This window comes from Phodopus roborovskii, unplaced genomic scaffold (genome assembly GCF_943737965.1).
Source record: "Phodopus roborovskii unplaced genomic scaffold, PHOROB, whole genome shotgun sequence".
Taxonomy (NCBI): domain Eukaryota; kingdom Metazoa; phylum Chordata; class Mammalia; order Rodentia; family Cricetidae; genus Phodopus; species Phodopus roborovskii.
Genome location: NW_026126625.1, coordinates 4,637,136 through 4,664,509, shown reverse-complemented (window position 1 = coordinate 4,664,509; position 27,374 = coordinate 4,637,136). Strand labels below are relative to the sequence as shown.

The window sequence follows — 27,374 nt, the reverse complement described above, 5'->3', positions numbered from 1 at the left end:
GATTACAAAATCCCTCCCTTCCCTGGGCCAGCTGTCAACAGAGGCTGTCACTCAAGCAGCACTTCTCAAAGCAGGTAGTCCTCCAGCCCCAGGAGGGTCCAGTTGCCTTGGAATCAAGTTGAATGTGTGACAGGAAGGTCTCTGCCCACTAGAATCAAGTGCAGATTGCCATTTTCATCTCTGCTGGTGTCCCATGGCAGATTCACCAAACTAGAGCCTGACTCTTGTAGTATGGTTGAGGTGTCATTGATTTTTTTGAGATTCCAAAGTGGTTTCTGATGGGAGATGCCATTATGTATATATGTTTCTCATACTGGTTAATGAATAAAGCACTGTTGGCCAATAGGAAAGGATAATAGGAGAGACTAGGAGACAAGGAGGAAAGAGGAAGTAGTAAGGAGGGTCAAGATGGAGAGTCTGGAGAAGGTAGAACTGCCAGCCGCCTCTCGCTGGTAAGACCATGTGGATATACATAGAAATGGGTTAATAATTAAGATGGAGCTAGCCGATAAGAAACTAGTACCTGGCCAATAGAATTATATCATATACAGAGTCTCTGTGTGTTAATTGGGGCTGGCGCGGCAGTGGGACCAGACCAGGCGGCGGGTGGAAAAACCTTACTCCTTACAGGTTTCCTTGGATACTCAGGATTCAAGATACCAAGAAAGGTTGGCAGCATAGGCTTATAATCCCACTAGTAGCTAGAATGAGGCATGGGGATTGCAGGTTCAAGGCCAGACTGGGCAACTTAGTGAGGACCCTTTCTAAAGCACATTGCTCTCTTCACAATGTGCTGAACAGATCTGGGGGTAGTGGGGTGTGGCCTTGTGATTTAATACTTACTAGCACGTACAAGGCCCTGGGTTCATTCCTCAGTACTGAAAAGGGAGGGAAGAAGGGAAGAATGGAGACAGGGTGGGGCAAGATGGGTAAAGGCACTTGTCACTAAGCTTCATGACCTGAGCTTCATCCTTGGGCCAGGTGATAAAAGGAGAGAACCAACTCCCAAGGGTTGTACTCTGACCTCCATGCATGAGGGAGGGAGGGAAAAGGGAAAAAGAAAGGAGGGGGGGAACGAGCCAGAAAGGAAGAGAAGGGGAGATCCGATAGAATGCCATGAAGGAAAAGATAAAAACTAAGTGTTTTTCCAGTCCCAACTCTGCCATGAATATTTTGGTTTTGGTGGTGGACAGTGCATAAAAACATATTGTGAAGGTATAAAATCTAATTCATTCCAAATAGTTGCTCTAGCAGTACAGATGGTCATTGAGTTGTATATAGTCTTGAGATCTGATTAATTTTGGCATGTGATTATTTTTTATAATAAAGTTTAAAATTTAAAAAATTAAAAGTGGAACAGCTGATTGGAGCTAGTGAGAGATCACCGACTCAAGTCTGACAAATGAGGGACCTGCATAAGACCCAACTAGACTCCCTTAATATAGGTGACAATGGTGTGGCTGGGACAGTATATGAGGTGACTGGCAGGGGGTGCAAGATCTAACCCTAATGCACAAACTGACATCGGAGCCCATTCTGTATGGAGAGATACTTTGCCCAGCCTAGATACAGGGTGTGGGGGTGGGGAGGAGCCTTGGTCCTGCCTCAACTAGATGATGGGACAGACTTAGTAGGCTTCCTAGGGGAGGCCTTACCCTCTCCATGGAGCAGATGGGAGGAGGGGGGAGTGGAGGGAGTGGGAGGAAAGGAGGGAGTGGGAACTGGGATTGGAATGTAAAAAAAAAAAAAAAGTCTAAACTAAAGGGCTATCTTACTGTGTATAATGATATTGAAAATTTTTTCATATACTATCAATATGAACATTTTTCCATACTATCAATACTTTCTACATAATCTTTTGAGAAAAAAAGAATGGATACTGAAGAGACTGAAGAGATGGCTAATCGGTTAAGAATATTTCTGTTCTTACATGGGACCAGACTTCGATTCTCAACACCAACACGGCTAACAACCATCTGTAACTCTAGTACCAGAGGATCCAATGTCCTGTACTGAACTCCATGGGCACCGGCCAGCACATGGAGCCCATACATATATGCAGGCAAGCATACTCATATGTATAAAATAAAAATAAATCTTTAAAAAATAAATAAATAAGGGTAATCAAAGGCAAAAGGTTGGGGGTGAATGAGGGAGAGAGAGGGTTGGGGGTTATGGCGCAATGGTAGAGCACTTGCTAGCATACATAAGACCCTAGGGTCAATCTCCAGAGGTATAATAAAGCAAACAGCAGTAAAGGTCTCCAGTATCTAAGCTGGCTGTGGTACCACACACCTATAACGCCAGCACTCAGGAGGCTGAGCCGGGACAGTCATGAGTGCAAGGTGGGCCTGGACTCAAGAAGAATAAAAAGCAAGTTTTCCTCTCACTGATGACCAATGCTCTCTTTGCAATGTCCTAAATAGACCTGGGGAAGTGGGGTTACAGGGAAAGAGAAAAGGGGAAAAGGGAGGGGGAGGGGAGAGGGGGAGAGAGGGCATCTTCCTGGGCATCCTCACTCTGTCACCAAGGAAGACAAAAGACAAGTTGCAGTGATTGATTAGACAAAATACAAAGTCATTTATTACTAAAGTTTGTTTGTTTTTAAAAAGCAAGAGAAATGTTATCACGGAGGAGTGTTCTGCCTTTGCTTTCGTTGCTGCTAGAAATGGGTCTCATCTGTGGAATACTATTGTCCTTGAGGAATGGAAGCCTCTGATCCCTGGACAAGAATGACCTTCAGTATGCCGCCCCCAGGCGGGACGGGCCTTGCTGCGCTCTGGCTCTGAGTCTCTGAGAGATTTTGTAGAGCTCCATTGTGGCCCTGGCGTCTTCCACAGAGCTGTGGCCCCGCCAGTTGTTCTGCAGAGAGAGAGAGAGAGAGAGAGAGAGAGAGAGAGAGAGAGAGAGAGAGAGAGAGAGAGAGAAATAAGGGGGTGCATGTGTCCTCCCCAGGACTGGAGTGGGTCAGTAGGTGATAGTGTCCCTGACTCAGGTTTGAAAGGGCACGGGCAGAGGGCTGAAGCTAGATAGGGCAGCACCTAAGTGGGGAAGGGCAGGAAAGCAAGGCTGCTCAGAGGGAAAGAGCATCAGCAAGTGTACAGGCAAACTCCATCATTTCCTCCATAAAAGAGTAGGATGGAAGGATGTCAGTGCCTGACACTCTGCATCTCTCGTCCCCCAAGAGACTGCCAGTGCTTGGGAAACATGAGAAGGGTGAGCCAGTACACCAGGAGCTCTTTGAAGAGGGGCTAGAGCATGGGGTAGAACTGGGTTCTAGACTTTCTGTCCAGGAAGAAATGACTGCCACCTGCTACCTCTGGGCTAATCACTTGGCCTATGGAATCTCCCTCAACTCCAGGAGCTAGATATAATTATCCCCGGTTTCACTGGAGGTGAAACTGAGCTCACATGACAAACACTGTGGAATGGGGTCTTACATCCAAGAGCCGCCAACTCCCTGCAGTACCTTTCACCTCCGCCTGGCCTAAAGTCTTATCTGCAACTGGATGGCAGGGGGAGCTCAGGTCTGCTAGGGTGGCCTGCTTTCTACTCTCTAGACTGGGCGTTACAGACACCTATGGGGAGGCCCAGCTCAGGATGCAGAATCCCATTCTGTGTTATTAATAAGCAGGTAGCCGTGGTGTCTCTTACATCCCAAGTGCTACTGTCCTCCATGCCTCTGAAGACTTACGCTATCTCTCTGTCTCTGTATCTCTCTCTCTCTGTCTCTCTCTCTCTCTCTCTCTCTCACACACACACACACACACACACACACACACACACACACACACACACACACACACACACACACACACACCCCACAAGTGAGGAATCTGAGGCCAGGTCTCCGAACTCTACAGCTTTACTCTCTGAAGAGGAAGCAGCAGGTGGCTGGAGCGCCCTCTGCTGGTCAGTCTTGGTCACTGCTCTAGTTCTCTCCTAGGACATTACGGCCTAAGGAAAGTCTTTTTTCTTGCGCCTCTTTCCTCTTCTGTAAAATGACCTGCACACCCCTGCCTTGCAAGGAATAAAAATATTATCAGTTCCCAGCATGCCAAAGGGCTAAGTACGCCAAAGACTTTCCTTCCGTGTGGGGCTCATGCCCTTGAGGGGAGCGATCAGCACCTCTGACTATGACAATCCTGGGTCAGCTCCTGAGACATCAGTGCAGGAGGACATCAGTGCAGGAGGGAGCTGATGAGGAGGGTGAACAGAGACCCTGGAATAACCACAGTTGAGGAAAAGAGCCTAAGGATCCTGTAGCCCAGGCTCAAGGCCCCCAGTACAAGGCCTGAGCTGAGAGCCACAGAGGGTAGCAAAGGACAGCTGTGCAGATATCCTTCTTAGGTTCCTAACTCATCAGGCACACCAGATCACAGCGTACCCCCAGGTACAAGAAAACCCAGGACCATTATCATGGGTCAGGAAACTAGCAGAGGTCAGCCAGATTCAGGCTCATTCCTGCTTCCAAAACAATTCCCAGAGGTGTGGGATGGGGTTCCATACCATTAGCCACTCACCCAGCCAAGTCATCCACACACTACAGACCTTGGCTCATGTCTCCTCTCTTTCTGGATTTCTGTGACTCTGGCCCTGCAAACCATGCTGGAATTTGCTCTCCTTGCCTGGGAAGCTCTCCCCATCCCCAGGACACTGCCTTCCCCTGATCTATATTCCAGTTAGCCTCTAACTTACTATGTACCTGAGGATGACCTCACTTCTGACTTTCCTGTTCTACCTTCCAAATGCTAGAATTGCCTGCATGTGCCATGCTTGCTTCACATGGTGCTGGGGACTAAACATAGGCTTCGTGCATGCTAGGAAAGCATTCTGTGTAACAGTCCTGGCTGCTCTGGAACTCTCTGTAGAACAGACAGACCACCCTTGAATTCACAGAGATCAGCCTGCCTCTGCCTCCTGTGTGCTGGGATTAAAAAACATGTTCCACTACTGCCTGGGTTAGATGGGTAAAAGAAAATTAATAAAAAAAATGTATTAAAATATATTTAAAACGCCATTAATTCCTCTTCCCTCCCCTGCTCAAACCGTGATTTACTATTATTATTATTCTTTAAAGAGGTGGTACATTTGAATATCTGAACATGGATTTCATTTCTTTACCCAACCACATCTTTACTGAAAATTCAGATGTAATTTACTTCTGAACAATGGGTACAGTAGAGTGCTTGCTCAGCATCTTATGTCCAAGGCCCTGGGTCAGATACCCAATGCTGAAAAATTAAAACAAAACAAAACAAAAAAACCCAGGTGAGCAGTGGTGGTGCACAGCATTAATTCATCACTCAGGAGGCAGAGGCAAGCAGATCTCTGAGTCTGAAGCTAGCCTGGTCTACAGAGTGAGTTCCAGGACAGCCAGGACTACACAGAGAAACCTTCTCTCAAAAAAACAAAACAAAACTGTTGAGCAGGAGGTCCCTTGTGTAGTGTTTGGCTATTAAGATGTGCCCTTATCCACAGTTCTTCCCACTTGGATGAGGGTGTTAGTATTCAGACATCTGTACTGGCCTGTCTTTGGGGTTCTGGCAGGATACATCCTCTGCTGCAGCCACTAAGAACACCATCTGTGCACATTCACTCTGTTCCCTCTTAAAGGGGTCCTGAATACCTCTTGTCTTCCTCTCTTTCTTTCCCTCTGTCTGTCTGTCTGTCTGTCTGTCTGTCTGTCTGTCTGTCTGTCTGTCTCTACCTCTCTTTCCTCTCTCCCACTGCTCCTGTTCCCAGAGGCTGGTCTCCCCCCTCCCATTTCCCCTTTTTAGGATCCCTTTTCCTAATTTAAAAACAAAAACAAAAAACCCTCCACTTGAACTCTGTCAAATGGCATCTTTCTCTCTCGAACACCGCTTTTTAAAAAATGGAGCAGCACCGGCTATACAGGGTCTGGTGTGTCAGGACCCCAGCTTTCAGGCCCACTATGGCACATCGGAGGTATAGGCTTTCCACCATTTCCCTGGGGCTGCAGTGGCAAGGCTCATGGAGCACACGATTTAAGACAAGCTTTCCCGTCTCCTTTCCTACTAGTGCTCCTGGGATCACCTCACAAGAGTGGCTTTGTGCATTCCCTTCCTCGACTCTGGTCTCCTGAAGCCGGAGACGTATCACACACACACAGCATGCATGCAGCCTCTCAGGAGTGGAGGGAAGCATCTTAGGGTCACAGGTCTGCACTAGAGCTCCTGAAGTAATGGTGGAGAGTCCTGGAAGATCAGGCCTAGACCCAGCAGGCTGCTTGAGGCTCTCAGCTAGAGCCAGCTTAAGTGGGTGTGTTATAATCAAGGCAAACCTGGCCCCGCCCCTCACTCACCTGCACAAGGCAGGTGTATGTACCCTGGCTCTTAAGAAAACGTCCACCACGTTAGTTCTCTTCTCCCGCCTCCATCCCGCTAATCCTCTGCAGGGCAGACAGGACTTTTCCTGTCCCCCACCCCCTTCTCTGTCCTGTCTCTGTGTCTCTGCCTCTTTTTTCTTTCCTCGCCACCACCACCACCCCTTTCTAATAAAACTTCTCACTTAAGCTCTGTCCTCCTGGCATGTTTGTTCCTCGCCCGACATGGAATCCACCAAGGTCCCCCACATGCTTTATTGTAACAGGGTGGGACTGACCTGCCTTGTGGGGGGGGGGGGAGTAGGAGGAGTGGAAGAGGAGGAGGAGGATCCTCGCTTTTAGGAAGGAGAAGACTAAGAGAGAAAGTGGGGAAGGGGGCGGGACTCCTTGCTTGGAGGAAGAGAGGAAGGAGGAAGAGGAAGAGCAGGTTACTCCTCATTTTAGGGGATGGAGGGAGGAGAGAGACAGAGGGTAATGGAAGAGGGGGTTCCTCACCTGGATGCTCTTGTGTAGCAGGCGCTCACTCAGCACTCGCAGGGACACACGCTTGTAATGGTCCACCTTGGCCTCACGCCACAGCAGCCAGTCTGTGGATGTGTCGTAGATGGTGTAGTTGCTCATGTCCTCCTTCAGTGCATTGAAGTCATGCCTCAGGTCATGGCCCACCACCAGCTTGCCTTTCAGAAGCTGCAGGATCTGTCCAGGAAGACGGGTGAGCCCACATATGTCCACCCTGAGTGCTCCAGGTGGGGCGCCCCCCCTTCCCCATAGTCATGGAGCTAGGTGGAAAGTAGCCACTCCTGGAGTTTCTACGTGACCTTGGGCCAATCACCTCCCCTCACTGGAGGGAAGCAAGGTCCAGAGTCCTTCTCAAGGCCGCTAAGTCTGTGTGTGAGGAGTGCTATCTAGCAGGGGCTGCTCCTGTGGCTCAGGGGCAGGAAGGGCGTGCATGGACACAGCACATAGACTATGTCCTTTAATCTCAGCCATTCTCTGTGGCAAGGCAAGGAATGACCTCCCTAAGGTGTCTGCACGCTCTGAGGGGAATGTGTGAACACATACCTGGAGAGGGGGCACTTAAGTGCATGTGGAACTTAATCTGTTAGCCAAAAAATGATCTTAAAATAGGGAAGTTTTTGGTTAGGATTGTGGCTCAGTGGGAAAGTTATTAGAGCCAACCCCTAACACTGGACAGAGAGAAAGAGAGTTCCAGAATCGATCCCCATTATCAAGGACCCTTATTTTTGGAGGCTAGGGATTTTTTTATGAGGGGAATTTGTGGGCTGTTGGTAGTTTTGAGTAGGGAGAAAGGAAGGACCAAGGACAAGGTGTTCAAGCAGCCTCCAGAAGCAAGAAATGGAGCCCGAGGAGCCAGCCTTGCAGATTCCTTAACTGAAGTACCATGAGCCCAGGTTGGATTTCTGAAATGAAGATCACTAAGATAATAAATTCATATTCTCTCTCTCTCTCTCTCTCTCTCTCTCTGTGTGTGTGTGTGTGTACATATATATATATATATATATATATATATATATATATATATATATATTCGAGACAGGGTTTCTCTGTATTGCTTTGGAGCCTGTCCTGGAACTAGCTCTGTAGGCCAGGCTGGCCTCAAACTCACAGAGATCCTCCTGCCTCTGCCTTCCGGGTGCTGGGATTAAAGGTGGGCACCACCAACACCTGGCTTTCTACCTGACATGTCTTAATCCACAGATGAATAAGTCAGGCAGGAGCCAGCTGTTGTCTCCCAGACAGGGTACCACACTAGTACAGCAGGCATGTAAACTTACACATAACTCCTGCTTGCTGGCCCTGCCACACTGCCCTACTACCTAGTCATGTCAGACCGCAGACACACAAGCAGAACAAATGCTACCAGTGTTTGGGCCATCTTGGGAGTGGTTTGCTAAGCATCATCAGAATACTGGGATCCCCACACAGCAGAGCCTGGCTTCAGAGCACCTGCTTGTATACAACTGGATGAGCAAGCTTGATCCAGGCATCTAGCAGCCCAGTGGAAGGGTGGGAAGCCCTTAGAGTGCTGAGCCTCTTGTCCTACATGAATCTAAGCCTCCCCTTGGCCTCTCTCCTACACCCTGGCACACAGCACATCCACATTCTTTAACTTGGCTGGAAAGAGGCATCTGGCTGGGACTTCAAGGCAGCTCTGCCTGCCTCCAGCTTTCTCTGTATACAGCCAGCACCTTGACCTGCATCATAGGAAAGAGCAGGCTGCCTGGCTAACACTGCTCCACCACCTGCTTCTCCTGGGAACATCAAAGGGCATCTCTGAGCTTGTGGTGTCACTCAGCCAAGGAGCTTGAGGCAGGGGCTTGCCCCGTTTTCTGGCTAACTGGTGCTGTGCCCACATGCAGAAGAACACCTGTGTCTTAAGTCAGGAGACCAGGTGCTGCTCCTTGGTCCTATGTCCTAGCATTTCCCAGATGAATCTGATTCACAGCACTGGGACCCACTGTAGAGGGGCAAGATCAAAGTGCCTGGAGTTGCCCTTGGCAACCCTCTCCCTCTCCCTGGCTCCGCTTCTGATCAGTTTGGTAAGTCTGCCTGGACTGTGGTGGCTCTGGAGACCTGCTGATTTGTCTGTCTTCCACTGCTTCCTGTATTGGGCCCTTCGCTGCTGGCTACCAGCAGAGGTGCCTGTAAGTAGGGAACTGGAGAGAACTCCTGTCCTCCCAGGGGACCAAGTGCCTTCCTGTCATCATCAGGAATGGCTCCAGTCTTCCCTCTTTCCTCTTGTCTCTTGCCAGGCTCACGGGTCACTGCCCCTGGCTCACACTGCTATCCTGGATTAGCAGAAGAGTGAAGTTGCCTCTCCCACCTGGCTGAGTTCTGCAGGGACCTGCCAGGTGGCAGAGCCCCAGCAGCACACCATGGCCCCGGCAAAGCCGTGGGGCAGGTTCAAGCTGATACCACTCCCTGACCGCAAACTACCTGCTTGTGCCTGTGTAGTAAGGCAAGAGATCAACTACAAGTAACCTCTCTTAGACTCCCAGAAGTAGAATGACTCGAAGCTGCCAGGAAGGAGCCCTGACCCTGACACCTGCTTGTGTCTTTCAGCTAATCACTGCCCTTCTCCGGCTCCTTGTTTCTGACTTTTGGGAGTTCTCTAGGCATTTGAGGCCAAGGCCCACCTACTGTGTCTTTGCTGTGTAACAGGATGGGAGAGGGGGCTATTGAACAGCATGCCTGCTCCTGCCATAGTGACAACCAGAAATTTCTCTGGCAGGGGACTGGTGTGTATGTGCAAAATCCCATCTCATTCAGAACCAGTGTTCCAGATGGTTGGCAGATCTAGTGATGTGGGAAGATCCAGGACAATTGCTTTACACTGTAAATGCAGTAGCATCACATTACAAACTAATAATACAGAAAAAAGCAAGAAGAGGGCGCCATCTGTAAGCCCAGGAAGTTCAGGTCTTTCCTGACCTACATAGTGAGCTTGAGGCTATCCTAGGCTGCATGAAGCCCTGTCTTACAAAAAGAATGGAGCTGGTCTCAGTGGCCGATAGTGAGAGTATTCCTGGACAGAGCCAGGGGTCCCAGGATATCCCACAGCACTCCTAGCTACCACAGGCTGGCTTACTGCATGCTGTCAGTTGGACCTACTCACTGTCCCTGCTAGAAACCTGGGGTTGAAGAGCTTTGAACAGAAAGCCTTCTCAGAACTCAGTTCTGACAAGCCCTAGATGCCCCGGTAGGTGCCACTGCCTGTGGTCTGAGAATGGGCTAGCAGCCTCTGTCATCTGGGAGTCTTGAGTACATTTTGGGGCCCATGAGTATTACCTGTTTTTAGAATCAAAACATAGATGGGACTGGGAAAACAGCTCAGTCAGTAAAGGGCCCCGTACACAAGCATGAGGGCCTGAGTTCAGATCCCCAGCACCCACTTAAACACCGGACCCATAGGCACCAGGTGCTAGGTAGGGGCCAGGTGGAGGAGACAAATGGACCCCTGGAATCCATTGGCTGACCAGTCTCAAAAATAAGGTAGAAAGAAATCGACAGACACCTTACAATGATTAACCATGGTCTCCATACACATACACACCTGTACCCCCATGTGCACACACAAACAAGCACAGACTACACACACACACAAAAAAAAAAAAATATTGTGGAGAATGGGCTTGGAAGTGCATGCATGTAACCTCAGATACTCAGGAAGCAGAGGCAGGACCAAATGTTCAAAGCTCGCCTGGTTAGATTGAGTTCAAGGTCAGCCTGAGACTGTATTTTAAGAAGTGTAAACAAAGCCAGTGGCTGGTGGTGGTGGTGGTGGCGGCTCACACTTTAATCCCAGCACTTGGGAGGCAGAGGCAGGTAGATCTCTGTGAGTTCAAGGCCAGCCTTATCTACAAAGCAAGTTCCAGGACAGCTAGGACTATTACACAGAGAAACCCTGCCTCAAAAATAAATAAATAAATAAATAAATAAATAAATAAATAAATAAATAAAAATAAATAGCAAGCTGGGGGGGTGGGTGTAGCTCAGTTGGTATAATGCTTTCCTAGCATGTTCAAGGACCTGGTTCGATCCCTGCTCCACAAAAACAAATAACAAAATACCATGGCTAACAAGTGAGACCCAGCTATGTGAATGTGTATCTGTCAGGTCCACAAGGAACACTCAAATCCCCCCCACAAAAGGGCAGGCCCACTGACAAGGTCCAAGAATCCAAGATGGCATTAGGGGTTCTAGTCAGAGGGTAAACAAAAGGATGGTAGGTGGATAGGCTGGCACTCCCACAGAGCATTCTTCAGGAACCTGTGAAAAGGGTTTCTGTCTGCTAAAAGGAGCCACTTCCATTAACTGCCCCCCCTTGCCTCTGGCAAAGGGGACCTACAGCTCTCTATTTGACATGACAGATACCTGTAATTACATACAAAGTCAATGCTGATCTTCAAACCACACCCATCTATCAACAGGTCCCTGTGGTACATCCCAAAGCCACCCTAAATTTCTTTTTGCCTGCAACACAGAGATAGCCACGGCAGTTTGAATAAATTTTATTTTTCACCCACAGAGCAGTTCAGTTTGGTGGTGTCACTGTGCCCGCCCCTACAGTGTTCATGACACAAGGACGTACATATTAAGGATAAAAATGCTTCAGACTCATGCAGACAGAAAGACTTTCCCCAGGTCTGGCTTGGGAGAATGGCAAGGCCTCCCTCGGTCCAACAGATGTTGATCATGGTTTACCTTTAGCTAAAAAGCACAGAAATGTACAGAAATGATCAACCATGGCATTCTCTACTAGATGACTATAGCCTGAGACTGACGGATCCCCTACAGAGACATCTACCAAGACTAGCTAACCTGCCTCCTTGGTTTCTGAGCTGATGGTACAACTCCATCAGAGTCCAGGGTCCACCCCATCCCACATTTTCTGTGTGTGTGTCTTCTTAATGCCTCATCATGCCTCAGTACTCCAGTCAGGTCAATCCCAAAACCACACAGATCATGGCCCAGCTGCTTCAGGGATCTTGGTTGATCCCATGTTCCTGAAAGCCAATGACAGCTTGGTGCTTGGGCACCTAGTATGTAGGCAGCCTCCTAAAGGTCTTGGATGGGGCAGGGGTCAGGTTCTGCTTTTATCCCACAGACATTCCCAGGGTACCTTCCAAGTTCTAAGTAGCATATCCTTGGTAGATACAGATGGAGTGTTAGGTTGGGGCCAGTTTATGAGCAGCAGGGAACTGGGACTGAGAGTGTCTGCTTCCCAGTGAGACAGTTAATTCCTGAGCATCACTTGGACTGGGTTGGGTTGGAAATGAATTCAGGAAGGGTAAATGAGCATGGTGGAAGGTAAAGAAGGATGGAGGCAGAAATGGAAGAGAGGGAGAGGGAAAGGAGGAGGGGGAAGAAGAGAGAGGAGGGGAGAGAGACAGAAAGAGAGCACACCCCACTACCTACTAAATAGTAGCACTGTTGAGATTTTGATGTCCAGCCTCCAGTGCCCTGGTACACACTGGGCATGTCTGTGGAAACCAACCACAATTCCTGTGGTCTTGAATGTCCCCAAGCTCCTGCTACTGAACCTGCCCAGAGGTGACAAGCCCCGGGGAAATTTCTACTTGAGTTTTGCTTTCCCTTCAGTCATACAAAGAAACGGAAAGTTACATCTAGAAGATATGGCCACATGCTAAAGGGCTCAACCTTGTGGCCCAGAGCACTTGGCTTACGGTAACAAAAGCTCCTTCGGTCCAGGAGTCTCCATCCTCTGAGCCAAAACCAGCTCAGGCTCAGAGTCTCATTTCCCAGGCTCACCAGAGCAGTATGGTATAAAAGAGAAGGACTGGCAGGTGGAATTCAATTTCCCCATCACTAGACCTGAAAGCTGGAACAGATAGATGTTCCAGAAGCAGTCCTAGATGGGAGCCTAAAGTTCTCTGTTGGGGGAAAACTATCTCATTGGAGGCTGTGATAGCAAGGCCCAGTTCTTCTGTCCACAAGGCGAGGAATTTCTCATGGTAGAGTCACAGGCCACAGACCCTAGGGAAGGAGCTGAGGAGGAAGGGCAGGGTCCCTGCAACCCAGTTGCCGTGACTCTTGGTCCTTTACTTACCTCTAGCCTGGCTTCACCAAATGGTATAGCCCTCACCATGTGCTGAGGCGTGATCCCACTGACTCGGGTTCTATAATCCGTGATCTCCCCCTCAGGCTGGATGTACTTGTCATACAGGACTGTGCCATTGAGGTTCACGATACTGCAGCGGGCAAGGCCACTCATCCTTAGAGGCCCTAGCCCCACCATCTCACAGTCCATGGCCACCACCTCTGGGCTGCCTGCCATGCTGCTTGGAGACCCTCAGAAAGTCCTGGAGGGTGGGGGGTGGGGCGGAAACCGGGGTGTCATTCAAGAACCAACAAGCCTCGAGGCATCTGGGCCACCACCCTGCCAGACTACACCCTCAGCTCTACCCTTTGTCTCCAATGCCACCTGGCAACAGGGGAAGCTGGCCTCTTGCCACCCTTCGGCTTCTCTGCGCTTAGGTCCCAGAGCCTGCTGGTCCTGTCTGGCTACCCCACCAACAAGAAGCCCCCTCCCTCTGCCTCCCGGGCTGCACTGCTGTGTGGTTCCTGCTCACCTGTCTGCTTCAACGCCCTGGGTTCTCTTCTGTCTCTCTGTTGTCACTTCTCAGCTACTGCAGTCACTTTGGAAAGTGACTCATCTCTAACTTGAGCCTGTTTTAGTTTCAGTTTCTGATTTGTTATCAAAGGAAGTTGGGAATGGGGGCCAGGCCGTGTATGCTGGGCTGCTCCTTTGCCTGGAGGCTGTCAGGTGGGGGGGGGGATGGCAGGCTGAGTAACTGGCTGCCTGGGGGGGGGCGTCCCTCCTCTGGCTCTGCCCTCCTCCCTTTCAGATGATGTGTCTGACGTGGATGGATTGCAACATCTTTCTTTTTCACCCTCCACCCAGAGAATAAACATCTCTGGGATTGGAGCCTGGGGAATGTCCCACAACTTCTGGGATCTGCTGTCAGAGTGATATTCTGTGAGGTCTTCTGAGGGCAGAGCAAGCCGTTCTTGAGACACTGGGGCTATTAACTGGGAAGGGCAGGAGGGGACAGGTCCCTGGCTTCTGCTCCAGTGAAGGCAAAGGAGGCCATGGGGGGGACAGTTGATGCCTCTGTGGGAGTCTCTACCTGGGATAGGTTGACAAACAGCAGTAGGTAGACCTTGAGAGAACCTCAAGCCAGGCTTCCTTCCTAAAGGATATAGTCTCCTCGGCTGGAACTTAGAATTCTAGAGTGCTACCTATTATTAGGTCCTAAGGGAGAAATCCCAAGGAATCCCCACCAAAAAAAAGGGGGGGCAAGTTCACTAACTGTGACAACCTAGGCTCAGCTGAAGCAGTCTATAGGATTACTGCTGTGTGATCCCTCAGAAGCCTGTCAGGTTTCTGCCTGCCAGAATCACAGCCCGTGACCTTGGTTACATATCCAGACTCCTTTGGTACCTATTCATGTGTATCTGTTATGCATTTCAGCATTTTAAAGTCCATGCTAGCCTTCTCACCTCCTGACTCCTCCATATGCTAGTTCCCAGGCTGTCCCAGCTCACTCTCCTCCTTTAAAACCAGCAATAACCCTCAACCCCGATGCTCTCGATATTCTCTCCAATTTTCTCTGCCCAAGAGATGGTCCTGGCCATGGCCACTCTGCTTCTTGTCTTCTCTGCTCTGGATGCTTCTGGATGCCTCTGACTGTTCTCTCGTAGCTACAATAAATAACCCTCCCCTTAATCATAGAGACATCACTTCAGTGGTTTCTTTACTGTGCTCTTTGCTTGCACCTATCATGCAGGGAATGTTCAGTATTCTTTGGATAAACAAACGAGGTACACCTGGATTAGAACCAGAGTGGGATTTCTAAAAAGAGCACTCAGCACTGTGTAAGGGAGAAAGTCCAACAAGGGGGAGAGCCAGGCCTGCCTCCCTGCCCAGGTCTATATAAAATAACAGTCCTCAGCCTGCTGTGACGTCATAAAGATTTGTGGTTTGGAAAGGAACTTGCCCAGATCTGTGGTTTCTTTGCCAAACCAGATGTCTGACTTTAACAGGCTTCAAAAATTGAATGTTAGGGTTGGGAGTGTAGTTCAGCATGATAGAGTGTTTGCTTAGCATGCAACAAGCCCTGAGTTCCATGTTCAGCATTAGCCAGGTGGAATGGTATAGCATGGAATCCCAACACTTGGCAGATCGGGGTAGGAAGATCAAGAATTCAAAGTCATCCTTAGTTACAGAACAAGTTCGAGACCAGCTTGGTCTTTGAAACCCTGTCTTAATAAAACAAATCTCCCGTGGGATGTTCTCTCATCTGCCCCGTTGCCCCATCCAGTCTTTTTTGTACCCTCTCAACTGTGGCCCCTTCTAGTTTAAACCTGAGCTCTGGGGCTTTTCCTGATGGTGGTGACTCTTCCCAGGCCCACAGGTCTCACATGCCTCCTCTAGACAATGTCAACCATCTCCTCAAGCCAGGACCAGTGACTGGACTCTAGTGGCTCTCAACCTTCCTAATGCTGAGACCCTTTAACACAGTTCCTCATGGTGTGGTGACCCCAACCATAACATTACTTTTGTCGCGACTTCATAACTGTAATTCTGCTACTGCTATGAATTGTAATGTAAACAACTGATATGCCAGATATGTGACCCCTGTAAAAAGATCACTTAACCACCCCCCCAAAATGGCCGCAACCCACGACTTGATAAACGATGGACCCACACTAGGTGGGAGTCTTGCAGCAGAACTATGACACGCTCATGACTCAGGGTATGGTATTTGCTGCCCTGTTTCAAGAACTGCTTTTCTGGTAGAAATAAAACAATGTCTACTACTTCCTCTTTAAAAGGCCCCAAAAAGACAAAAAAACAATTCCACCAAAGTCCAACTTGGGGGAAACCAATGAATTTATTGGACTTATTTATGGAGCATGGGTGAGAGGCTACTATTCACAGGAGCCGGGAAGGACATCAAAACAAACAGCCTGGAAGTCTCCACCCTGTGGATAATTGTCTCTCCCCATAGCTGCAGCTGGAGTTCCAATCTTCCCCAGCTCATATAATTTACCATTGTGTGAGACCCTGGGCCCCACACAATTAAGGCAGAATTGCATACTGATGATTGGGAGAGTCGCTAAAATCTCAGGTGAGGCCCAGAGACCCTCCTCAGCCTCTGCTTATGAGGGACTGTAGTGAGATATTCACACTCCACCTCCCTGCATCTGTAGCGCTGACCACGCCCATTTGGGTTTGGGTGTGTGTGTGTGTGTGTGTGTGTGTGTGTGTGTGTATCTCACTACAAGGGATTACCAATAGTCAACAAGCACAATTGTAAGCAGGCACAGCTCATCTATTTTGCTTAAAGGACAGGGTTCTACAACACCTGCTCAACATTCTGGAAAGCTCCCCCTTCAAGCTTGTCTGTGCTAAGTGCACCTACATTCATTCACTCATTCATTCATTTGTTAAGGAGTCCCTAGCCTTACCCCTTCCTATAGAATGAGCATGGTCATAAATGCTGTGCATTCCATTGGCTCTCTTCTGATTCCCCCACAGAGCTGGAACTTCCTCCCAGAACTGTGGCCGGGTTATGCCAAACTCTTGTCCAAGTGCACAGTGTGTGCCTTTGGACCCAGGTACTGGTTATTAACAGGCCAGAAGGAAGCCCTGATCTCAGCTAGGGGGTTTCCTGGTGTTCCAGTTTCACTTGACAGCATCAAACAGCAAGCCAAGCCCACAAGCCCTGTTGATCAGGTGACAGGGGAGTCACTCAGGGCAAACTTGTTAGCCTTCCAAGGACACATCCCATCAGCTTAGTTGCTCATCCATCATGGCAAGTAGCTGATACTAGTTGGCTCTTTCTAATCCCCACTGAGCCCTGGATGCACTGAATGGACATGATACCACTCTGGTATTGTAGGGCCCATAAAACTGGCTCAGTTTCATCTATTCAGTTCAATCCACTATTGCTCTTTCAAGATTAAACAACAGAATGTTTGGCCTAAGGAGTAAATAATGGGTGTCTTGCCTTAAAAACAGGGTATTTGATTTAGAGTGTGGTTACTTGATGTTTTGGGTATTGAGAAGGTAATTATGCTTGCTTGTTCTTTTTGTCTTGGTAAGGAAGTCTTTTGCCTCCCCTTCTTTTGATTGGAGTATAAAAGAGCTTTGAATAAACTTGGGGTAGTTCCTGGTACTCACCAGTTGTCCTCCTGACTCTGTTCTATGTCTCTTGTCTTATTATCTTTTTCTACTTGCCATTTCGTATGCCACACTCCCCCTCAGGTACAAATTGGCTGGACATTACAAAAGCTCCCACATTGTGGGCTATAATATATTCCTGGTCTATGGGTTCAGTTCCCAGTATGATTGAGCCATGAAGAGATGGGAGGAATGTGAGGGTGAGTGATATACTACCACCTTCATGAATGAACAGTCTCTTGCAAGTTCTAAGCCTCTGTGAATTGTATTTGGCATTGTGCAAATGAGCTTAATGTATAAGCCTCTCCCAATTGCTGTCTGGCCTGTGGTCCTTTCCACGTGTTATTTCTACTGTTACATCATCCACCATAGGGCCTTCAGCAGAGCCCTGTATACTAAGCCTTTACATAAGTCTTCATCAAATGCCAGCCTCAGGTGTTTTGTTATGTAATACAAAATACACTAAGACAATTAATAGTATCAGAGGCAGTTCTCCTAGAGGCAATCTGCCCTATAAGCTCAACACTCTTGAATCAAGGCTGAGGCAAGAGGATCTCCACAAGTTCCAAGTCAATCTAGGTCACACAGTGAGACCCTTCCTCAAAGTAAAAACAATCGAAATTCTTGAGAACGGTTGCTGGGAATGTAAGATGATGCAGCTGCCCAAACAAACAGAACTGTCACATGATCCAGCAATTCCCCTCCTGGGAAATCTATCCAAATATTTGAAAGCAGGGTATCAGAGATATCTGTGTGCCATGCTTATGGGTACTTAATTCACAATAGTCAAGAGGGGAAGTGACTGAGCATGTTGTTCAAGGACAGGTGGGCTAACGCTATATATGCACAAAGGAATCTGATTCCTAAAGGGCAAAGTCTACCAAGAATGACAACACATGCTTACAATGCCAGCACTGAGTGGGCCAAGGCAAGACTGCCTGAGCTCCATAGGGAGAGTTAGAGATCCTTTTTCAACAACAAACAAAAATTCCCCAAGCAATTGTTAATGTGAGAACATAGCTTTGGGGAGAGGCCAAATTAAATTGTGTGCTGTGAAATGGGCAACTCCAAAAGGAAGTCACAAACTGCTTTAGACCTAATGTGTACCATTCTCAAACATGCCACCTCAAGACCAGCATCCAGCAAAACTCAGTGCTCTAGTCCTCCCCAACCCTCAACCAACCACCCTTCAGGCCAGCATGACTATTTAAAAGGACCACTTTCACTCACTCTTCCAACTGAGCTTTTATTTATTATTCCTGCATTAATGATCCAGTACCACAAGATAGCTATTTCTTACTGTACACTTCCACAGGTTATCAGTTCCACCACCTTCCACAAATGAAAGCTATCAAGCTACTACCCAGCAGTGAGGTTGGTACAAGTGGCTGCTTTTTAAGGAAACAAGAGCTTACTCCTGGCGCCAGGCCAGAAGTGATGATTCAGCCAGCTTCCTCTTCCCCTGGCAGGGAGGAGCCAGCAAGCAAATAATCCATGACTAAACTAAGGTTTTGTGCAGTCAGTGCTGACAGCGGGAAGTGTGGTCTCAGTAGTGTTCCTTCCTTTCTGACCCTGTCTGGGTTACTGCTATCACTTTTCCAAATACAGTGGCAGGATGCTGATGTGAAGCCAAAAGCTGGTAGCAAGACCTGCAGAGAACTCTGAACTCCCCTAAATGTTCTTGCCTTTGTCTCTGCCATATCTGCCAGAAAAGCCAAACAAGAGTCCAGCCTGGGCCATAGCTGCTCAGAAGTCAGGCAAGGGCCTGAATAGAGCACTTTCATCAAGAGGATGCATGTAAAGCACCTAGACACCCATGAGGCAGGTCTACCACTCTCCCCAACTTAGAGAGGGGGAAACAGGCTCAACGGGTAAGCCACAAGCTTGCCCAATGTCTCAATGCTACATGACAATAATGATGAGGCTTGTCAGGGCCCTTGCTTAGTAACTTAGTCCCCTAAAGTTATCCTTAGGACATAGGGCATCTAAGGAAGTAAGAGACAGGGAGCATAAGTCTCCTTTAAGGGCCTTACTTAACTCTTTAAGCTACTATGAGTGTGAACATATCTGTGGAAGAAGAGAGGTGGCAACAGCAACTGAACATTACCCTGCTAAAATGGATGAGGGAGCTCCAGGACACTGCACCCACCAGTCCAGAGAGAGATGCTTTATCCCAGAGTAGCACAGCAGTGAGCCCAGAAGACGTGGCTCAGGAAGCCAGTGACAACCTTGGATAGTCCTATGGCACTTTCTCTATACCTGTTGGGCACTAGGACAAGGTCTGCCTAGTGTCATCAGCAAACCCACAGGAATTGGGGAAAAGCATCCCTTACAGGAGGGGCGGTGTCGTGAACCAGCATGCGGTCAGGTGAGTGCTCTGACCCTGTCTACCAGACTGCTGCCTACCCTGTCTGTCTAGGGAGGACCGCTCCTGGCTCTCCCACTCTCTGTACCTTTCTCTCACTCCCTTCCTTCCTGAGCCTCCCTCATTTCTGCACTGGTGCTCTGGGCCAGCTCATCAGGCCAGTACTGGTCCTCCATGTACTGCTCCACGTCAGTGCTGCTGTCGGATCCCCTGTCCTCAGGGAGGGCCGGGGCAGTGTTGGCCTCTTGTTGTTCCCACTGTACTTCCACCAGCTTGTAGAGCTCCATGGCTGTCGTTGCATCTTCCACAGATGAGTGTCCCTGATGGCCTACCTATGAACAGGAGCAAAGAAACCAAAACACTAGGTGGTGAAATGGGCCTGACCATCAACCCAGAAGCAAAGGTGGCCTCCAAGGGTCAAGAGCACATACCCCAGAATAGAGGCTGTTATGATTTAGAAACGAAATATATCCCAAAGGCTCCTGTGTTATGGGCTTGTTCCCCAGCTGATAGTGCTATTTTGAGATGTACCAGAAACCCTAAGGTGGGATTCAGTTTAAGGAAACAAATTACCAGAAAACAACCTTAGAAGTATACTGTCTCTATTCCTTTCTCTGCTTCCTATTCACTGCAGGGTAGCTTCTGATGGCCCCACCGCGATGTTCTGCCTTAGTTCATGGATTCTACTAAACCTTGAACCATATTAAACCTCTCCTGATATGTTGGGGCTGGAGAGAATGCAAATCAGTTAAGAGCACTGGCTGCTCTTCTGCAGGACCCAGACTCATTTCCTAGCACCCACATGGCAACTCATAATTGTCTGTAACTCTAGTCCCAGAAGACCTGATGCCCTCTTCTAACCCCCCCAAAATACACCATGCATATTGTGCATAGGCATACATGCAGGCCAAACACTCACACACATTAAAAAAATAAGTAAAAATTCCTGCTCCAGAAGTTAGAAGATAGATATCAAAACATAACAGAGCAAGTGTCACAGGCCCCTTGATCTGAGTGTAAGTCAGAACACATCCTATGGGGATACAGGATATAGCCAGGAGTTAGGTGGGCAAAGACCTAAAGAGATGAGTCTAGAATTTGACTATTAGTGGGGAATTCACACAGGAAAGGAGGTGGCTACACCAGTGCTGTCTGTATGCAAGCAACAGTCCACAGGCCAGCAGCTGTGACAGCCAGATGAGGCCCCGCCCCATGAGATTCTGCATCACATACCTGGATCTTCTTGTGCAGCAGGTGCAGGGCCAGGTCCTTGAGAGAGACCCGAGCTCGGGTGTGGGAGCTGGGCTGGCTGAGCAGGTTTGGGACATGAGTGGTATCCCGCGTCTGGCTCCGAGGATGAACATACTTGAGGGCCTGGAAGTCATTGTGTAGTGCATGCCCCACCACCACCTTGCCCTTCAAGAGCTTAATGATCTGTGAGGAAAGAGGAGGCAGGAAGGCCCCAGTCAGGAAGGAGACACACCTGAGCACCCTTAGCACTGGTGCATGAACCACTCTAGAGGGATGTGTCAGTGGGGAAGGGGAGAGTCTATGAGCTCCAGTAGACCATGATGTTCCAAGTTTGAATAGATACCCATTTTAGCACCTGCAAAAGGGATACTGTCTCAGCATTTCAGGGAACAGTTGTGAGGGTAAAGGAAACTATGGATGTGAGCTATGCCTTCAAACTGGGAGATCCAAGCAACTTTGCACTGGCATAGGCACTTCTTGGCTGTAAGACCTCACCCTCTCAGGTCTCAGTTCATCAGCTTCCTTCATCCTTATCCACCTAGGAGCCCAGGTCCTTCTTTTAAGCTATCCACTTTCCAGGTATGCATTTAGCTTTTATACATTTTACACAACACATTAAGCTCTTGTGATGATCTAGCCCTCCCCCTCCCCCACAGTAAGCTTCACCTGACTTGACCAGTGATGCTCACCCAGAGCATAGTATCTACTGATTTGCTTCTGTTTGATGGGTCGATCCTTTTAAGGCAAGGCCCAATCTGCAATCCAGGCTAGAATTAACATCAATCCTCCTACCAGCCTTCCAGCCAACTTATCTTCTGATCAATATAGATCCGCTGAATGTGTTAGACACACAGTTAAGTAGGAGCCCTGGTTAGTACTCAATGACACAGTTCCCTGCTCCTGAGTGCACTGACTCCTACCTACCCTCTAAACCTGCTCTGCCGCTCAGTTTGGACACATCCTGTTCCCCCCTGCCTAGCAGCTTCCCCATGCTAACTCCTGGTCATTAGCTGCCTTCTACAGCCTACCCCTCCCTACTAGCATGGGACCCAGTTTTTGTGGCAGATGAGTAAGATGCATTTATACTTTTGATTGGGGTCACCACCAGTCTCATACTCCACTGCCATCAAGTGGAGAGAGTTCAAACCTAGACTTAAGTGCAAGTTAGCCTGCTCTGGGGATCAGACTAACAACCAGACACAGATGGGAGGGATCAAAGTTGGAGGGCTCACACAGACTTACCTTCCTACTGCTTCTATTCATGATCAAGTCTTTCCAAAGCAATGATTAGGGCATCACGGAATCTGTCTTACTTAGGGTTTCTACTGATGTGTTAAAACATTCCTAGTATATTAGTGGGATCCCAACTACTGATCATTATTTCCAAGCACTGGAAAACCATAAGGAGATAGGCTAAAGCAACAACCCTTGAATGTGATAGGACTATAGGCAAATTTTATAGTTTGTAAGTTTTGGTGCTCTATCTTTCACATAACTTTCCTACCAGCAGTACCCTGCCTAACAGCCTGGCACCCCTTTAGAGGCAGCACCTGGATTTATATTAACCCATACTCTGGAAAAGAAACCATATTTGGTGAAGTGATGTGACTTCTCAAGGCCCCACACTCCCCAGGTGACTTAAATCAGGGCTTCTCTCCCCAACCTGTCGTTCAGGTCAAACGAGACCCCAGAGTCCTCACCTCTTTCTGGGCCACCTGAAAGGGGATGGCCTTTCGCATGTGCTGGCGGGTAATGCCACTCCAGCGGGTGCGGTAGTCCACAATTGGCATCTCAGGGCGGATGTACTTGTCGTAGAGAACATCGCCATTGTAGCTCACTACAGAGCAACGGGCCAGCTCGCTCACCCGCCCACGAGGGCCTGTACCCACCATCTCACAGTCAATGGCAATACATTTGCTGGGTCCAGGCCTTGGAGCTTCTCTGGTGACAGGCCCTTTGCTGCATGGGCTACCACTGCCAGGCCTAGCTTTGGGACGCTGCCTTCTGCTGCCTAAAGCCTCTGAGTCTGCTGGCTTTTGAGAGGAGGAGGACTGAGGGCAGGATCCTGGCCTTGGTGCCGTGTTACACAGCTCCTGCTCCTGCACCAAGGCTTTGCGGGCCATGAACCGCTGGTGCTGCCGGCTTCTCCTCTTGAGTCTTTTCTGAACCACATCCTTGGTATCCAGGCTGGTGATGGATGAACACGGAGTAGACTCAGGGGCCACTCCCAGCACCATGCCAGGCAGCTCACGGCTAGGGGCAAGAGAAGCCCTGGAGGCTATCTTCCAACGGGGCAGAGTGCTGGAGAGAGACCACACAGGAAGAGGGGCTGGGAGGAGGATGCCAGGCCGCACTGCCTCTCATCTGGTGCTATTTGCAGCTCAAGCACTTGCCTGAAACTCAGACATCTTTACTAAGAACTGCACCCAAACACATGCCATACATGCCTTCTGCAAGCGTTACACAGAATCATTCCGCCCTCCCCACTGACACCACAAAGTCCATCACCCTTATTTCACAGAGGAGAAGCTGAGTAATTTGGCTAAATGCTGATAGGAATCCAGAGTCTAAGCTTTGAAGTCAAGCTGATCTCTAAAAGCAGTAGCTTACGAGACTGTTGGGAGAATGGATAAAGGGAAGCAAAGGATTCAGAAAAAGATTCCTGCTGAATATCACTCATCAAAAATCCCTAAAGCTGAAATTTGTAGAGCAAGGTTTAAGCTAGGTCTCTATAAACCACTGTGCTCCCATGTCTGACATACATATACTTCACACACAGTATGGCTCAATAGCTAGCTCTCAGCTCCTTTCCTCCAGCAAGACCAATTCTCTTTCTTACACTGGGCAGTCAGAGCTGCCTCCATCTGGATTCCCTGCTCTTCCCAAAACACCCCTCCCCATCTATCACATTGGTTTTATACTCCTCAGTCAACAAGTAGGCTTCCTCAGAGCTCCCTCCAATCAGCAAGCTGCAGAGAGAGCCCTGCTGTACTGGCTGACCCTCTCTTTTAACAGACTCTTTTCAGAAGCCCAAACAGGGCCTCCCAGTGTCCGGCCTGTGGGTACTTCTGAGCTCAATATCCTTGGAATCCCAGAGCAATGGGACTAACAGGAAGGGAACCTGGGAACCTGAGCAGGCATCCAATTGGGAAGAAACACTGAGTTAAGCAGGACCTGGTAATAAAGGGGGATGCTGCAGCATTTCAGACAGATTTCCCAGGTAGCCCAGGGAGGGAAGGTTGCTCAGAAAAGGGAAGCAACAGGCACAAAACCAAGACCAGGGAGAGAGGGCCAAGATTTTGGTGCAGCCTGTAAACAGCTAGGTAGCAGGGTGTGCAGACAGGTGGAGTGGGGGACAGCCAGTCACTAGTGACGAGACAAGGAGAGGGAGAGACTGGAGGGCTTCAGGGGACATCACAGCTACCTCACTGGAAGAGGTTAGACTAGGAGCATGGGCAGTAGCACAGGAAGGAGTAAGTTGCAAAGGCAGAGGGGAGGAAAGAGGGAAAGTCCTGTGTTTGCAGAAGTACTGCCCCACTTAGTCAGGAGGAGACTCGGTGACTCCTGCTGACTCACCTGTTCTCAGCTCACTCACCCGGTCTCCAAATAGTACCCCCTCTTTTAAACAGAGGTTGCCAGCAACTTCTTCATACGCACAAGCAACATCTCAGAACCGGAAAAACTCAGAATCTCAATTTGCCCTAGCCCAGCACTGGGAGGAAAACTGGCCTAGAAGACCCATGCTGGCCCTGCTGACCACGGACTTTCCCTGCTGGCAAGGTTTGAAAGAAGCTAATATTAGGTCCCCTTGAGGAAACATCTCTGGCCTTGTATCTGAATAGATAAAAGCAGTCATTTCCTATAGTCCCTGGGCCTGTGGACATGTCAGAACCAACAATTACCAAGGGAAGCCAATGAACGGAACTGGAGAGAAGTATCCAGAGGACAGACACAGCCCTTTCGGCAAGGACACGTGCAAATTTTTCTCCTCTTAACTCTGGTCAGTATGGTAGGCCTCCGGCTTTCAGGCCAAGGTGCCTGGCCCAAGAGGACTCCAGATGAGAAGGAGCCCAAGAAACCACAAACCAGAGTCGTCAGTGGCTTAAGGGCCATCCGCCTACTGGCAGACCAGGTCTCTCTCAAAGGGCCGGTTTAGATCCTGTTCTAGCACGAAATAACCAGATGACCTCGGGAAGGCACTGCCCCTAGCTTCGACTAGGTAGCCCTAGGGAGAAAGAAGGCAAAGTTTGGGGACAGGACCCAAGATCCTCCCTCAAATGACGATTCTGATAATCATCCCAGGAAAGCCTGGTGCAATAAGGTTCCCGGTGCTACCCAAAAGCTTACCAGACCAAGGGGGGAGAAGCACGCTCTCCCCACCGGTTGCGGCGTCTGGTCGGCGCCGTCGCCGCCCCCTCAGGCCCTCAGCCCCCGAGACCGGTCGGGACCGCGCGAGGCCACACGCCGGCCTGGCTGCACACCGCCCCGCCCCAAGAGCGGCCCACGGCTCGCGAAAGGGACAGGCGGCCCGGGATCGCCTAAAGACCCGGCAGCGTTTTCCGGGCCTACACGTGGAATCCTTGCCTGCCGCGGCAGCTGCTTGCCGGGACAAGCCCGGCTTCGGCTGCCTGTCTATTGGCTCGCTGGGCCGCAGCGCCCGCCTAAGGCCTCTCCTGATTGGTCTTCCTCGAGTAGGCGTGCCGGACCAGAAGGGGAGTGGTTACCTACGGGGCGTGGCTTGTGCGCAGACAGGGCAGTGTTTGGAGATTAGTAAGAGGTCGAATGGCCAGACGCTAGTGAAGGTGTTTCTTATCTGATGCCCAATGAACTTCAACCCACAGCCCCTCCTGCTTCAGGGTTTTGGGAATGCGGTGAAATATTAACAGTATACAGGGATGTGGTGGCACACGACTTTAATCACAGCATTCACCAGGCAGAAGCAGGCAGATCTCTGTGGGTTCCAGGCCAGCCTGGTCTACAGAGCAAGTTCCAGGACAACCAGGGCTACAAAGAAACCCTGACTCAACAACAACAATAATAATAATAACAACAACAATAAAAATATAATACAGTATCAACAATAAAAATATAATACAGTATCTGATAAACTTGAAAAAATCATGTTTGCTTCTTCTGCACTGATATTTCAATATTTGATTTTTTTGAGACAGGTTGTCATGTAGCCCAGGCTGCCTCCACATTTTCTTTTTGTCCTTGCATCAAGTTGACTTAATGTCCTTGAATTTTCAATGTAGCTGAGCAAGAATTTTAATTTCTGATCCTCTTGCCTCTGACATCCCAGTGTTAGGATTACAACATTTTGCCACCGCACTCAGTATCATTTGTGATACTTTTACTCATACACTTCTTTCCTTATGAAAAGTTTTAAAAATAGGGTGGGAGAGTTGACTTGGGAGGTAAAAAGTACTTGCTCTGTAAGCCTGACAAAGCTAGATGCAGTAGTATACATGTGCAATCCCCATACTCCTACAGGGAGATGGTACATGGAAACAAAAACTGAAGTTCTCTGGCCAGCTAGGATAGGAGGGTAGAAGCAGAAATGAGACACCCCAGTCAACAAAAAACTCCCTAAAGTTGTCTTCTAACCTACATATGTGTGCTCACGCTCTCTCTCTCTCTCTCTCTCACACACACACACACACACACACACACACACTTTAACAAGTAAATTTTAAAAAGGAAAGCTAAAGGAGCTCATAGGCCCCAGAGGTAAACCTACTACTATTATTTTGCTAAATGGACAGACAGTATCAAACTTCCCTTAAAATTTGTATTTTCATAAATTAGATTGGTGGAACGCTAAGACCTAATTAGCAAAGGGTTTTTTTGTTTATTTGGTTTTGGTTTTTAGTTTTTGTGCACTCGACAGTCCTTAACACAGAAACTCAAAACTGGTCAAACAGCAAATCAGTGTTGTGGAGTGTTCAGCCACTAAAGGAGACATCTATGCCCATGCCTCTTCTCCCCAAGGCTCAGGGACCATCTCTGTAACAGCCAGAGGTTGAAGAGGACTGGAGTAAGACAGTGTCTCTTGGGCAAGGAAAGACTGCTGGACCCATGTATTTCAGCTATTTATATAAGAAGAGGTGTTTCTTTATGGAAAGCCATCTCCAGAACTCAAAATGGTAGGAGAAATTCTTAACCATTGTAGTTTTTTTGGAGCATGGTACTGGGGTAAAAGTCAATATAATCTGTTCCAAGAGTCATCATGTGTTTTTTAAAACTGATAATGTGCCGGGCAGTGGTGGTGCATGCCTTTAATCCCAGCACTCAGGAGGCAGAGGCAGGTGGATCTTTGTGAGTTCGAAACCAGCCTGGTCTACAAGAGCTAGTTCCAGGACAGCCTCCAAAGCCACAGAGAAACCCTGTCTTGAAAAACAAACAAAACGAAAAACAAACAAACAAGTTGATAATGTGATGGGCATGATAACCAGATAGGGCTGAGACACTGTCTTTAAATATAATGTGCTAGGGGTTGCTAAAGAGATGGCTCAGTGGTTAAGAGCAGTGACTGCTCTCCTAGAGGTCCTGAGTTCAATTCCCAGCAACTACACAGTGGCTTGATGGCTCACAACTACCTGTAATGAGATCTGGGGCTCTCTTCCAACCTGCAGGGACACATGTAGGCAGTACACTGTATATACATAATAAATAAAAAT

The 27,374-nt window shown here is 48.8% G+C and overlaps 2 protein-coding genes across 3 annotated transcripts in view; both read right to left on the bottom strand.

Annotated features, from left to right (window-relative positions):
- The window catches only part of Aen (apoptosis enhancing nuclease), a 467,932-nt gene extending 442,752 nt beyond the window's left edge, over window positions 1–25,180 (bottom strand). The window contains exons 1-4 of one of the 2 annotated variants that reach the window (XR_007835903.1): window positions 25,042–25,180; window positions 22,395–22,995; window positions 20,677–20,877; window positions 19,433–19,775 (exon numbers count right to left, since the gene is read on the bottom strand). Coding sequence is in view for 1 of the 2 variants with exons in the window: in XM_051206594.1 (XP_051062551.1) it covers window positions 19,539–19,775; window positions 20,677–20,877; window positions 22,395–22,931 (975 nt within the window). In the remaining variant the exon portion in view is untranslated. Of the gene's footprint in view, window positions 1–19,268; window positions 19,776–20,676; window positions 20,878–22,394; window positions 22,996–25,041 lie in introns of those variants that run through there. The other variant, XM_051206594.1, reaches the window with a different exon arrangement.
- On the bottom strand, window positions 2,554–13,658 carry Isg20 (interferon stimulated exonuclease gene 20). The gene is made up of 4 exons (XM_051206598.1): window positions 13,462–13,658; window positions 12,939–13,191; window positions 6,842–7,042; window positions 2,554–2,862 (listed from the first exon to the last, which is right to left on the bottom strand). The coding sequence occupies exons 2-4, from the start codon at window positions 13,164–13,166 to the stop codon at window positions 2,740–2,742; spliced, it is 552 nt and encodes a 183-aa protein (XP_051062555.1). The 5' UTR covers window positions 13,167–13,191; window positions 13,462–13,658; the 3' UTR covers window positions 2,554–2,739.
- Window positions 25,181–27,374: the final 2,194 nt, after the last annotated feature.

What these genes read in the sequence shown, in the direction of transcription:
- Isg20 (XM_051206598.1), bottom strand. Translation starts at nt 13,166, where the DNA reads ATGGCAGGCAGCCCAGAGGTGGTGGCCATGGACTGTGAGATGGTGGGG. An exon ending in TTGGTGAAGCCAGGCTAGAG is followed by an intron (nt 7,043 to 12,938) that starts GTAAGTAAAGGA and finishes CTTCCTGGACAG; the next exon opens with ATCCTGCAGCTTCTGAAAGG. An exon ending in TGCTACACAAGAGCATCCAG is followed by an intron (nt 2,863 to 6,841) that starts GTGAGGAACCCC and finishes CTCTCTCTGCAG; the next exon opens with AACAACTGGCGGGGCCACAG.